General features: G+C 37.3%; 1 protein-coding gene across 1 annotated transcript in view; it reads right to left on the reverse strand.

Annotated features, from left to right (window-relative positions):
• LOC306856918 (voltage-dependent P/Q-type calcium channel subunit alpha-1A-like) overlaps nucleotides 1-13969 on the reverse strand; it is a gene marked incomplete at its 3' end in the record, with an annotated part of 134325 nt that overhangs the window by 46001 nt on the left and 74355 nt on the right. Inside the window, exons 5-22 of the mRNA XM_079396470.1 lie at nucleotides 12544-12635; nucleotides 12311-12463; nucleotides 12034-12221; nucleotides 11840-11943; nucleotides 10487-10602; nucleotides 10294-10335; nucleotides 10120-10206; nucleotides 9770-9976; nucleotides 9454-9566; nucleotides 9153-9265; nucleotides 8825-8956; nucleotides 8626-8698; nucleotides 8319-8436; nucleotides 7478-7545; nucleotides 7254-7360; nucleotides 4223-4355; nucleotides 1008-1519; nucleotides 257-558 (exon numbers count right to left, since the gene is read on the reverse strand). Coding sequence (XP_079252596.1) covers nucleotides 257-558; nucleotides 1008-1519; nucleotides 4223-4355; nucleotides 7254-7360; nucleotides 7478-7545; nucleotides 8319-8436; nucleotides 8626-8698; nucleotides 8825-8956; nucleotides 9153-9265; nucleotides 9454-9566; nucleotides 9770-9976; nucleotides 10120-10206; nucleotides 10294-10335; nucleotides 10487-10602; nucleotides 11840-11943; nucleotides 12034-12221; nucleotides 12311-12463; nucleotides 12544-12635 — 2660 coding nt within the window. The remainder of the gene's footprint in view (nucleotides 1-256; nucleotides 559-1007; nucleotides 1520-4222; nucleotides 4356-7253; nucleotides 7361-7477; nucleotides 7546-8318; nucleotides 8437-8625; nucleotides 8699-8824; nucleotides 8957-9152; nucleotides 9266-9453; nucleotides 9567-9769; nucleotides 9977-10119; nucleotides 10207-10293; nucleotides 10336-10486; nucleotides 10603-11839; nucleotides 11944-12033; nucleotides 12222-12310; nucleotides 12464-12543; nucleotides 12636-13969) is intronic.

A 13969-nucleotide genomic window follows, 5' to 3' on the forward strand; every position in this document is an offset into this window, starting at 1 on the left:
ACTTTGGCCTTTACTCATAGACAATGAATATTCATTCTCATGTTGTCATAAATGAAAGATATCTGTATGAGATATCTGAAAGAATGTTTCGAAACTGTGAAAGCTGTTTTTGTCCATACAATGGAAGCGAATGAGGTCCAAAAAACAGCTGAACTTTTGACTTTCACTGTGAAAAAAAAATCTTTTTTGGGTGAATAATGCCTTTAAATGTTCCTAGAATTATCTGTGATCACACATGCACATATTCGTCCCTCACCTTGCAGTTTGGCGTTGAAAGAGGGGTAAATTGGGGGCATATCTATGGCAGTGTGGTCGGGTTTGCTGGGGGTTTTGTTGCTGTCAGTCAGAATGAGACTGCTGTCATGGAAGTCTGGGCCACGCAGGTTCAGCAGGTTATTGGCCTGCTCTGGGTCACAGTAGGGGTAATAAAAGTCGGGGTCAGGGTCGTGGATGGCCATCTTGCTGCTATTTCGCAGGTTGTCCAGATCCTCGCTGTACTGGCTCTCTGCATGAGGAAGGCCTGGCTGAATTGGATGAGCTGTTGATAAACTAGCCTCTCTAAAAATAAAAAAAAAGTGAGAGTTAAGAGGTTAACAGCTGAAACAACAGTTACAGTAAGCTGTATCAAACCACATTTTTTTAGTAAAATACTTTTATAGTATTTATTAATATTGTGAATTAGTTATTATTTTTGTTTTTATTTGAATTTTAGTTAAATGTTCAGTAATTTTGTTGTTTATATAAAAAAATAAATGTCTGTTCTATTTTAGTTTGTTATACATTATATATTAGTACATCAATGGAAACTTGCCAACTAACTGAAATAAAACAGAAATAAAAAAAAAATGTTTTATGTCAAATTTTATTTCAGTTAATGTTTTTTTAATGGTTTTAGTTTCAGCTAATGATAATAACCCTTGGATCAGGAACTGAATATAACAACACTTTGTTATTATTTAAGTCCCTGCACAGTTTTGAAGAAACACAGAACAACATAGAACACTCACTTTCTAGCTCGATGCTGTCGACTCCGATCTCTATCCCTCCTTCCATCTCCATCTCCATGGTTTCCATGGCGATGCCTCCTCTGTCTCTTCTCTTGGCTCTCCTCCCCTTCTCCTCCTGTCTCCCCTCTGCTGTGGTGTTCTCTGTGTCTTCTCCCTCCATCCTCGTCCCTCCTTCTGTGCTGGTGGTGTCGGGGTTGCCTGTGCTCCCCTGCGCCCCCAACGTCCTCGCCTCCTCTCTGGGCACAATCGCAGCCTGCCTCCCCCAGCTCTACGTGGTGTAGGGATTGGCGGCTTGAGTGGTGGTGGTGGTGGTGGTGATGATGATGGCTGTGATGTTGGTGGTATCTGGACTGGTGTTGCAGGTATTCTTCACTCCGCTGCTGGTTTAACTCCTGGGGGTTTGGTTCACCTGGTCGGGGCTTGTTGGTATTGTTGTTGCGGTTCTCCTGAGGATTAACTACTAGTGGGCGGTCCAAGTGGGTCTTCATGTCAGGACGGTTGTGGTAGTTCATCTAAAAACAGGAAAAGCAGATTTGGTCAATACATGTAGGCTCAACAGTAAATAAAACTTTGATGTACATTTGGTTAAAAAAAATTACTTTCCCAAGAAAAACGACAGTGAATTGAAAATCAGAGTTGACTCCATTCACTTTCTTAATATGTTATAAAATCTGCTTTTTGTAAATTGGGAAAGCACAGAGATTAATATGAAAGTTATTTTCAAAAAGTTATTAAAATTGTATATTATTTTGTCTGAATAAATTAAAAATAAAACAAAAAAGCTAAACAAATCTTTTCAAATTCAGCATTTTTTTTCATGTTTTTCAAAAAAGTATGCTCACCAAGGCGGCATTTATGACTGTGTAGTGCCTAGTAGACCAGGACACACACACAAAATAATTTCAAGACAGCACATTCCTTAGCAGGAGTTAAAACTTCCACTCCCAGCATCTGCATTTGACTGGCTGGCCGATATCCTGCCCTAAATCTCCTTATCTCAGGAGACCTCTAAAACCCAGGATAAATTTGAGGGAACATCTGAAATGGATTTAGAACAGAACCTTCAATGTTGTTCCTGACCGGTTTACCATAAATAAAAGTCGTATAATCAACAGTACAAAGCAACTGTTGATCGTAATTCAATGATGGTATCAACAAAGATGATGTTTTTACAACAGACGTCCGAGCTAAGAAAATCACCAGATCTCCATCCGGAGTGACATTCCCATGACCTCCCGTTTCTCCCCAGCAGAGAAACGCGCCTTTTCTTCTTATTGGCAGAACAAAGAAGATCGGACCTTTATAAGTGTTCCCAAAAGGACAAATAATAATTGCTGCTGCCATTAAAGCAATATACTCAAAAGCAATATATACAATATATTTACAATATATATTCAGGTTGTATTTTATGAAATTAAATTAAGCTTGCTGTGTTATTGGAATCTATGTTATTGTTGTAATCTCTTGATGTCTAAGTTTTCCCGATCACTATTGTTTAGTTTCACATGCTTGGTGTGATTATTATTTAGAATTTAGGATTGTTTAATCTATTCCTTAACCGCGTAATAGATAAAATTGATATATGTACTTTGGGTATGCAAAATACTTGGTGTTTGATTTTGAATGAAAGCTAGTTGCGTTAGCAAAAATTTGGTGTGGATGAAAGTTGACTTTTCTCATCGTAATGTATGATTAAAACACTTATAGGAATCTGCTAGGATATGTTCTTCATTTTATGAAATAACTCAGCAGAGGATTTACACATGGAAAACAGAGCCGTGCGGGGCTCCACCCTACCGAAACACTTGTGATTGGATCAAACAGAAAAAGGGGCAGACTGAAATCAGCCCAAGCTTGCTGCTTGCTCGCGCGCTGTTTGAAATTTCGGCTCCTCATCTGATCGCGCTGTTAAGCGATCTCAGCCATACACCATCTGGCGAGGATCCACACATGCCTTCAAAGATCTGACCAAAGAAACTTTAACACCTGAGGCCGAAAGAACTCTAACCAGACTTCCTAAGCATCAAGTCACAGAGAAACCAACCAATTGCAAGAGGGCATCCCCAGTGACATCACGCAACGACGACTTCAGCAGCCAATCCGCACCCGGGGTTCCCTCAATCAGGAAAGGAATGAAACAACTCAGAGCGGGTAATCAAATAATTCTCCATAATTCTGCTGGAAACTGGTTGTATTCATCTTTAAGAGTAAAGATAGTAAAGTTCCTTGCTTGTGACTCCCTCAGCTTGAAGTTAGAGCATTCTTGAAAACGAGCATTAGAACCTTAAACTCTCTTCAAATCAAAACAATTCATTGCCTGCAGCATGTATGTGTGTGTACGTATTCTGTTTTGTGTTATTTTAGCTTAGTAGTGTTGTAGAGTAGCAAATAAACTTTGATTTGTTAAGAAATCTTGTGTCTGGTGCTATGTGATTTTCAAGTCTTAAACTATTTGCCAAGGATTGCTTTACCTATGCTAAAAATTACCTAATCAATTCGGTATTACTGTGGCCACGGGAATAATTTAAATTGTTAAAACATACTGGTTTTAATGCTTGCTGGACAAGTCGTTAATGAGGTATCGTTAATAAGGTATAAGTTGGACGTTTTGATTAATATCCATTAATCATACGAATATGAAAACGATACGACTCGATTTCCAGAAACTAAAATTAAATTAATAACTCTAAAATTACTACAACTGTAAAACAGTAATATTATGAAATGTCATTACAATTTTAAAAAAAGTTTTTTATTTTAAAATTATTTTTTAAAATGTAATTTATTCCTGTAATGGCAAATCTGGATTTTCAGCAGCCATTACTCCAGCCTTCAGTGTCACACGATCCTTCAGAAATTATTCTAATATACAATAATTTTTTTTGTATTATTTCGTATTATTTCCTATAATGTTCAAAATGGGTGTGCTGCTTAATAATTTTGTGGAAACACTTCGATGAATAGAAAGGTCAAAAGAACAGCGTTTATTTGCAATAATGTAGAAGTCATGTATTTTTCAGTACATGAAAATGTAACAGTTAAATAATAATTTTGTACTTTTGATGTGGGTAAAGGTTTTTTGTAGGTTGATTTTTAAATGTCTAAATATTTAGTTGCTCTTTATTGTTAGTTTCATAGTTTTCAGTTAAATAGTGCTCTACACAGGAAATACAACATCGTCGCTCTTCATTTGTGATCTATGATATGACTCTGACCTTCCAGTGATCTTCTGCATCAAGTTCATTGTAAAGCGCCTCTCTGCTGTTCATCAGGTTCTGTCTGCGAATCTCACTTGTGCGCTGCTCCCACACTGACTTGGAAACCTTTGAGTTCTTCTGTTGCTCTTTACTACAGAGTAAAGAAATACAGAGAGACAGAAACAGAGAACAATTTTAACCCAGGGAGGAAGAAAATCCTTTGTTTTCCTCCCCTAAAGCATCTATGAGCAATGACCCAAAGTGAAAGGAAATGATAGTGTCCCTTAGTCCCCAGCAAGAGAACATGGATGTGGCTCATGAATTCTGTGAAGGGAGTGATGACATATTAAACAACAGCACTGAGAAATGTTCAGACAGACAGATAGGAAGAGAGGAAGGCAGAGATGGTTTGAGACCAAAACAGCGAATCAAGCAGCCCTGTGCTTGCAGTGCTGCTGTGGAAGAGACAGTGTGTGTCATCACAGCCAATAATACCTCAGCCTGAGTGTTACAACATAAAACTGCAGCTACAGCAGCTGGAAACATAAAAACACTCATACAAAAACACAAGGAAGGCAGAAAGCAAAAGAAAAAGGGATACAGAACAAAAAAAATGAGTAAGTAAATGAATAAATACCAGTCCAGTAAACTGTCTGTGGCATCGATATGTTCAGATTTTACTGTAACTCTGAGGAGAGGGGGGTGAAACAAGGAACATAAAAACAACGCTGCCACAACTATCACAGAAAACAGCTGACAAAGTGAACAGGTGTCCCGTTCACTGATAGCGACTTGCTTGATCAGTCAGATAAGTTTATGGATGACTTGGCATAAACCGGCTAACTTCCAGGGTGAATTATTTCACTTCTTAAACCTACTTGCTGGCAGCCAACCAAATTCCGGCTTTGTGCCAAGTTATCCCAAAACTTATCTGACTAACCATGTAAGTACCAGATTTTGTTTATTCACTAAACATCTTTACTATAAATGTGTAACACCATGTCCTAACCAGACACAATAAAGTGACAACAATAAAATCTCAGATCCGAAGTAACAAAAGGGGGCAGTGACGAAATGGAAAATATCCCCAGCTATATGTGAAGTGGCTCATTCACTATTTGTGAGGTAAACAAACCTATTATTTCTACAACTATAAAACTAAACTAAAAACTAAAGTTACTGAGCAACTTACAGATAGTAGAGCTTTGAATAATGTTACTACTACATAAAACAAAAATTAACATATCCATGAAATAAACACATTTTAGACCACCCGATATTAATACGGCTTATATACATAGATTTGGCCCATTTAACAGACGCATAATTTTAAGTTATAGCAGCCTGAACCGGCGATGAGCAATAACAATTCAGTGAAATAATCTACACAGTTAAAATTACAACCAATTATCTGAACCTCTAAACATGTAAAAAAAAAAAAAAAAAAACTTTTCATCATCCCTTTAGCATACTCAGTGGAGGTGCATTATTCGTGGCATGGGAAGTTCAATGTGACGTAGCTTAATGTGTCAAATGTGCCACTTAAAATGTGACTTTCTGAAACAGAAAGTAAAATCTTGCTATAGTAATCAAATATCACTGCTTGAAAGCCAGTGCACTTGGCAACTGTGATTCTTTTTTTCTAAATAGTGTTCACATTCATCTTGACTGAGTGGGCAGGTGTTTTTGGCATTAAATATATTCTGCTTGATTGTGTCACATTATGCAGCATTTTTGCTCTCAGAGTTGAAAAATAAAATGTATCACTGGAAAATCGTTGCATCATGCCTGGTTAGGTCACAGTGTAAGTATTAGCTGATTGTAATATACATATGTACACAACAAAATAAAAACATTACTGACCACTTCTTGTAACAGAATGATGGATAACACTATTTCGATAGTTCTACTAACAGTAAGTCACTTTGCAACTACAGCACGTCAACTAGCAGTCATTAGAGTAATAGTAGACTGTCTGCTTAATATCTTCTAACACTTTATTTTGATGGGTCCACAACATACAACATACTGACTATGAGAAACTTTGCAAGTATGTCAACTTATTCAACTAACCCTAAACCTACTCTGAGAGATAGTAGACATGTAGTTGCACATTAATGAGAATTAGTTGACATGTAGTTACAAAGTTACTTATAGTTAGTAGAATTTCTAAAGTGGACTATCAAAATAAAGTGTAACCGAATGAGGAATCAAATGAGGAATCAAATGCCTTCTTGCATCACACACAAAACCACAAATCGCATACAGACACCACAGATTAAATCGTAGTTCAACTTCAAATTTACTTCATAATGTGTTTTAAGGCATACCTTTAACACTCACATAGTCATAGACATTTTCATGGTTCTTTTATGGTACTTTTTGGACTTTTTTGTGGTTTGACAGCGCCTGTTTGCTGTGTGCTTTACAACTGTAAGGAAAAGAGCTGCTTAGACCTGCAAAATACCTATTTTTGCATTCTTTGCAAGAAATTAAAATCATATGGATCTGGAACAACAAAGTATGTTGTTTTAATTTTTGAGTGAACTATCCCTTTAACAACAAAAATAGAAATGGTCCTAAGGGGGTTACACACTGTGTGATCAGGCAGGTTTAAGCAAGTCTGCTGAAAAGTGAATTAAAGTGGATTTACTTAAATATGATGATAAAGTTAAGCTGACAGGCTATGCTAAACTCAGCTAAGCTAGGCAAGAAGTATTTAAACCAGCTACAGTACCAGATCAAATTTATGTGACATAAGACATGGCCTCTTACAATAAAAAAGTTAAAGTGTGAACTATATTATGTCTGTTTTAGACATTAATGTATTAGGGCTCATTTGCATATGCATATTCATGTTATTTACATCTGAGTGTCTCTGAGTGTCAGGTGTCTTGTAAGAATTTCACCTTTCGACAATGAATATTTAAGAAAAACTGGGTATGGCTTCATTGCTACGGTACGTGTGTTTCTGAACAAGCTATTACTTTTGGGCACAAAACTGGTTAATTAAAAAAAGTGCTGTTTGTTAGCATGTAGAGTAACTCACGCAGCAATAGATAGGTTGGCAGCAGACAGTGGGCTCACTTCTGCCACTTCTTTTGCTTTCTGGAGAGCAATCTTTTGTGTTGTGGCCTCCTCTTCCTCCTGCTCATCCTAAAAATAAAACAAACATACAGCAGTGACAGCCGCTAACCATTGTTGGGCATCAATAAAAACGAAAAAAACAAAAAAAACAAATTAGCATGAAATTAGACAGAGAAACTGTTTAACCTTCGTTAGTTCCTGAGCATTGGCCAGGTTGTCCACAGCGATAGCCAAGAATACATTCAGTAGTGTGTCTGAGAGGTCAGAGTTAAGAAACATTTTAGAAAGACAATGCTTGTGTTTTATAAGGTGTGTCTTCCTGTGACCCCATCATGATTGGACAGTGCTAAATAAACATGACACTCAAATCGCATTCAAAGGCAGTCGAAAATGAATAGTACAAAGTCTGCTTGTTATTAACATGCAGTGACAAATTCATCATTACACAACCTCTTGTATGTAAAGTAAAGTGCAAGTATATTTAGAAGAAATAATGTTATTTCCCCACACTATTTTATTTTATTTTGTTTTGTTTGTTTTGTGTGAAAACCTGACCTGTGTTAAGTTTTCTGCAAGATTCTTCTTCTTTTTTTTTTTTAAATAATACTAATATTCAACAAGGACGCATTAACTTGATCAAAAGTGACAGTAAAGACTTTTACCTTGTTTACAAAGTGTGTATAAATTCTATTTAAAAAAAATCATTTGTACTTTATATTCATCAAAGAATCCTGAAAAAAAAGTATCACAACTTCCACAAAAATATTAAGCAGAATTGATGAACATTGATAATAACACTGTTTTTTGAACCCCAAATCAGCATATTAGAATAATTTCTGAAGGATCATGTGACACTGAAGACTGGAGTAATGGCAAGCTTTGCAATCTCAAAATTTTGAATTATTTTAAAATAGAAAAGTTATTTTAAATTGTGATAATCCTTAAAAATTACTGTTTTACTGTATTTATAATAAATGCAGTATCATATGCAGTAATGAAAATGCTTGAGTGTGGTTAAGAAGGATACAGTTGCCAAAGAGTGTAAGGACAATGAAGAATATGGAGAAGACCATTCCTTTGTCCACCCCTCCCTGAGACTTAATGCCGTCATACATCACTACGTTCCAATCCTCTCCAGTCAGAACCTGAGAAATACACATAGTCTATTTTAACACACAAAACAGAACTGCATGCATATTTGATCCGCACACACGAGCTCATTTAAGTAGAATAAACTGTTTTCTTTATCTGTATATGCCCTAAAATGCTGTCTATGCAGGCAGCTCACTTGGTTTTAGAACAGATCTACTGCTGAACCAACATAACCGGCCTACCTGAAACACTGTCATTATGGCACCAGGGAAAGTATCGAAGTTTGTTGGAGGAGTGCCTTGCTCAAAGTTAAACCTGGCAAAAAAGAAAACATCAAATGGCCTTTTACAACAACAACATGCTATGCATAGTTATTGGTCATCTGTATTTAACTGAGAAACTAAGTAAGGTGTTGGCAGCCGGGTGTAGATCTATACTAACTGTCCACCGAATAGCTGCATCCCAAGAAGGGCAAAGACCACGATGAAGAGGAAGAGAAGGAAAAGTAAACTGATGATGGACTTCATGGAGTTCAGAAGAGACACTACTAGATTACGCAAAGATGCCCAGTATCTGAAAAAGACAGAAAGAGATCTAGTATTAAAAACACTAAAATTGTGGCATTTTTATACAAATAGTACACACAAAAATGAAAATGAAAAATTAAAAATCAGCATTGTAATCTTGGACTTGCTTCAGATCCCAAAAGGACAACAAAAAAACTGACAAAACTTTGTAATGGACGACGCAGAGGTTAAATTAAACGCACTTGGTGACTTTGAAGATCCTAAGTAGTCGGAGAGCTCGCAACACACTGATTCCAAAGGACGTTCCCGGCTTCACCATGGCCCAGAACACCTCAAATATACTGCCAACGATGACCTGAAATCCGCACACAACCAAATCCCAAAACAAATAAGGAACACTCTGAGGACTGGCTAACAAGCACTTAAGTCTGCATCTAATGTAGGTCAGCGGCTTGCAGAGGTTAAAAACAGAGGCAGAGTAAAAAAAGCAAAAGAGAGAGAAAGTGAGACTTTAAATGGGCCAAAAGAGAGAAGGGCACTCACGGCACAGTCGAAGCAGTTGAATGACGAGTGGAAATAAGGGCGCGTCCCCAGTCCGTACATCTTAATCAGCATCTCTGACATAAAGAGGCCTAGGAAAATGAACTCAGCATAATCTGGAGAAAAAGAGAAAGAGAGACAAGGCATATAAAGTAGAAGAAAAGGAAACAGAAGCGAGGCAGGAGGGTGTTTACTGACAGCAAAAGTAGAAAATACAAAAACTATTTGCGAATGGAGATCGGGACAGGATGCAGACCAGATTCTAAATTATGTCTCCTACAACAACAAATGTAAAAACAAACAGCTTAGGTTAACTCACAGAGGAAGTCTGACAGTAGCTCGGACTGATCATAGTGTACTGCAGCCACGCACAGTGTGTTGAGTCCCACCAGGCTGAGGACAGTCCAGTAGAAAGCCTGAGTCTTTACAATCTTTCGAATGAAGAAGCGAAGATGTCGCTCTTTCTTGCCAAATCCGGTCCCATCGCCCTTTCCGCTCTTTATGCTCCCACGAGCAAAAGGTGAGCCTAAGAATATACACACATAGCAGCACAACACCTGGAATGAATACTATGGGGTCTTTAAGTGTAAGCCACTATGTGTTTCAAAAAACAGAAACATTTTAATTAATCAAACGAGTTGTCTTCCTTAGGATCTGAATGATTCTTACCAACTGCGTCTACCATGTGGTCCTCTCCCTCTTCTGGATTTAACAGGTCAGCTTTGTTTTTCTTTATGGTGGGCCTGCGACGAGATCCTGCACACAAACACATTCACTGACAATGATTAGCCTAGAGCATTTTATGCATTACATATCAACAGCACCAAACAGGAATATTTATACTGTTACCAGTGCCATCATCATCCTCTGCGAGTATGACTTCCTCTGTAAAAAGTGAGAGAGCATAGATAAACTAGATTTTAAGTTTCCAGTAATTTCACTTGAATTTTCTATATGCAAAAACACCAAGAGGTCCAAATTAGTCATTACATTCAGCAGGAAATTAATATCTATACTTGTGTTTATATACGCATACCTGCTTTACAGATCCACTCCAGATATCCGTTGAGCTCTCTCTCAATCTGCTGCTGACGTTTGAGCTTGAGGAACTCGCTCCTGTTCTCCACACGCTCTCTTTCTTTGGCAAACTCACTTGAGGGCGGGGTGGTGGAGTAAGACAGACAGGCAGACAATAAGACACCTGTACAGTCAGCAACTTACTAATCAAAAACTTATTTACGAACATTGTTTTATACAAATGAAAGATAGATTAATGACTGACATAGCATGATACATTTTTTTCAACTTATGAATTACAAAAAAAAGGAAAAAAATAAAAAAATTGTAAAATACAAAAAGCTGGCAGCGTTTTGGTTACAAATAGAGGCAGAGGGCATCTTTTGTTGCTATAACAACAGCTGCAACGGTAGCCTAGCGCTGTGTGCTGCAGAAATGTCAGCTTTTGAAGTTATCGTTGGCTTTTGAAGTTAACAGGAAGGGTAATGTCGGTTCACAGCGACGTTTGTGGGAGTGCGACATTTGCGGCATATTTTAGATTAGATAGAGTTTTGTAGTCATATCATACATCTCCCTGTGCTCTGAAAACAGTACGATCTGTCTACCTGCTATCTTCTCCTTTTTCCTCGTTGGTTTTGTTATGGAAACGACTCGCCACTCGCTTGTCATGGTCAGCTGTCAAAAAGGCGCTTGACGTTTTTTTTTAAAAAAGTTGAACTTTTTTCAACTTGAAAAGACGCTCTGAGCTGAAGTAAAAGACGCCGCTGGCGGCGTTTTAAAAAGCGCTCAGGACTTTTTAGAAAACACGGTTTACTCCATAGGATTATAATGTAAAACAGATGCTGGCAGCTTCAAAAAAGACGCCAAGTGTGAAGATAGCCTAAGTTGTTCAGCTACAGTTGGTTTAACAGTAAGAATTACTAAAAAAAAAAAAAAAATCAAGCATATACCTAAAACACTAAATAGTCTTCATTGAATGAATCAAATTTTAACTGTGTTTATGTGAATACTCCCCACAATGGGAATTTTGACAAAATTGTGTGTGTATCTGACTATTAAAGCGCAATAAGATCTGAAAGAAAATGAGCAAATTACATGCTGTCAGAGAGTTTGCTTTCACAGCTTATTGCATTAATAACTCTAATTAACTCTTTATTTTTTCATTCTTGCATGAACACTCACATGTATATAACGTGTATATAACTTTAAGTAGGCTATTGTGCTACGTTGATATATTTATATACCGCAAAACAATATAGCAAAATCTCTAACAGTAGGCACTTTATACCCTTGTCACTATATATACCTTCATACTGCCCAGCCCTATAGATAGATAGATAGATAGATAGATAGATAGATAGATAGATCTTACCCTGAGAGGACACCCAACACTAGATTTAGCATGAAGAAGGATCCGATGATGATGAGGGGAACATAATACATCCAGTTCCAGGCACTCCCTAAGGCATCATTGCTCTGTAATACACCCACGTTTACCCAACATTATCATCTAAAATACATTTTAAAAAACAGAATCATAGTTTAATCATCGCCTTTAACTCCTACATAATAAAGCATGTCAGTCCAACCCTCCATGGTGATGCACTGGAAAACAGTGAGCACGGCAAAGAGGACGTTGTCGAACTGTGTGATGCCATAGTTTGGCCCAAGCCAGTATTCAGTACACATTGACCCTTTCTCACACTCTCGAGCGGGCTTTTCCTCACCACAAGGCTGTTCATCCACCATCTCACCTGGATAATAATGTAATTGCACAGGTTTGTTAAAAGGCATACAATTTCAAAGGTCAACTGTTTTCCATTTGTCTTTGAGACAAACTCACCTGTGAAATTGTCGAAACAGGTGCGGTGGAATTTGCCCATGTAGAACTCCAGGCCAATGATGGCAAACATGAGGATGGCCACAAATAAGAGCACGCCGATTTGCAGCAGAGGAATCATAGCCTTCATAATAGACTTTAGCACCACCTGCAGGCCTGGAGAGTAATGGCACTACTGCATACTGTGCAAAGAACTCTGACAGACATTGATAAACTCAGACAGAGAGAGTACTTACTTGGAATTCCTGACACCAATTTCAGTGGCCGCAACACTCTGACTGCTCGCAATGTCCGCAGGTCTAATTCTGACCCCACAGAGGAGAGGATACTGGAGGAAAAACAGAAAGAAAGGAGGCAATTTTACTATGTGCCATTAAAGCCATTTATACAAGAGCAGATTTCATCTACATTCTGCTCTTCCATTTGTATATCAACAATTGTTGCCCAAATTAAGACATCTCCACGTGTCCTGTGAAAGGTAAATTTTGTAATTTATCTACAGCAAAGTATAGTCACAAGCAGACACATTATTCTGAGAAGAGGTCAATCGCAGGTAAATAATTGATCAGACACTGCTCTGTTCTCACATTACACACTGGTCTGATCATCTGATCTTTAAATGTGAGTGTGTGTGTGTGTGTACGGGCTATATTTGGTCAGGGTGCTGCTCTTCTAATTTATTAAAATGTATTTAAATATTTTAAATATTTTTATTAAAATAAATACACACTTAAAACAAACATATATACATCCTGTTGTATAATTTTAAAAGTAAAATTACATTTCTTTATAATTATTTTATAATAATATAATCTATAATATATATATATATATATATATATATATATATATATATATATATATATATATATATGTATATATACATACATATACACACAAACACACACTCAGTATTGACAGAAAATGATGTCCATTTGTAGTTAAATTTAGTTTTTTAGAAATTACACTGAATTCAGTATCATGCCATTTATTTCACTCTTTTTAAATAACTTTTTCACTCCCTTCCACTGTTGCCTGCATATGCAGCGATGCCAACGTTGCTAAGAGCTCATTCATTAGTGGTTATTATATAGAGTGCCAGCCAATGGCTCAGTCAATAGGCCTTTAACTGCTCTGCCATCACATGCAGCAAACACCTACGTAAGCTAAAAGAAAAGAGAAAGAATGGATAGACTTGTGCGAGACTGGACAGAATGCAGCAAACTCGTCTCCTGAATCGTTCATTAATGTCTTCTGCTCTTTCAGCTCTTCCTCTTAAGCCATTCAATTGGCAAGAACATTGTGACTAACTCGATCAATGATCAGAATCATATTAGTTATTTTGTGATGTCACATGGTGCAATAATGTTTTGAGAATGAGGATGAGATGGCGCCAACCCTCTATAATAAGCCTATAGGATCTGTCTCGAATATTCACAATCAACCTAAATGGAAAACTTGATCACAGAACAGCAGGCCGATCCCTCTCTGACCAAACCCAGCTTAGATACAGTATTTGGATGAAACTCTCAGTAATTCATTTACATATATCTACAGTCTCACATAACAAATAACACCTATTTATGACCCATCTTGCATGATCAATAAGCCCAAGACTCATGCAAATATACATTCGACACTTAAAGAACTGATTTGAGATCA

This window comes from Barbus barbus (assembly GCF_936440315.1).
Source record: "Barbus barbus genome assembly, chromosome: 37".
NCBI classification, from domain to species: domain Eukaryota; kingdom Metazoa; phylum Chordata; class Actinopteri; order Cypriniformes; family Cyprinidae; genus Barbus; species Barbus barbus.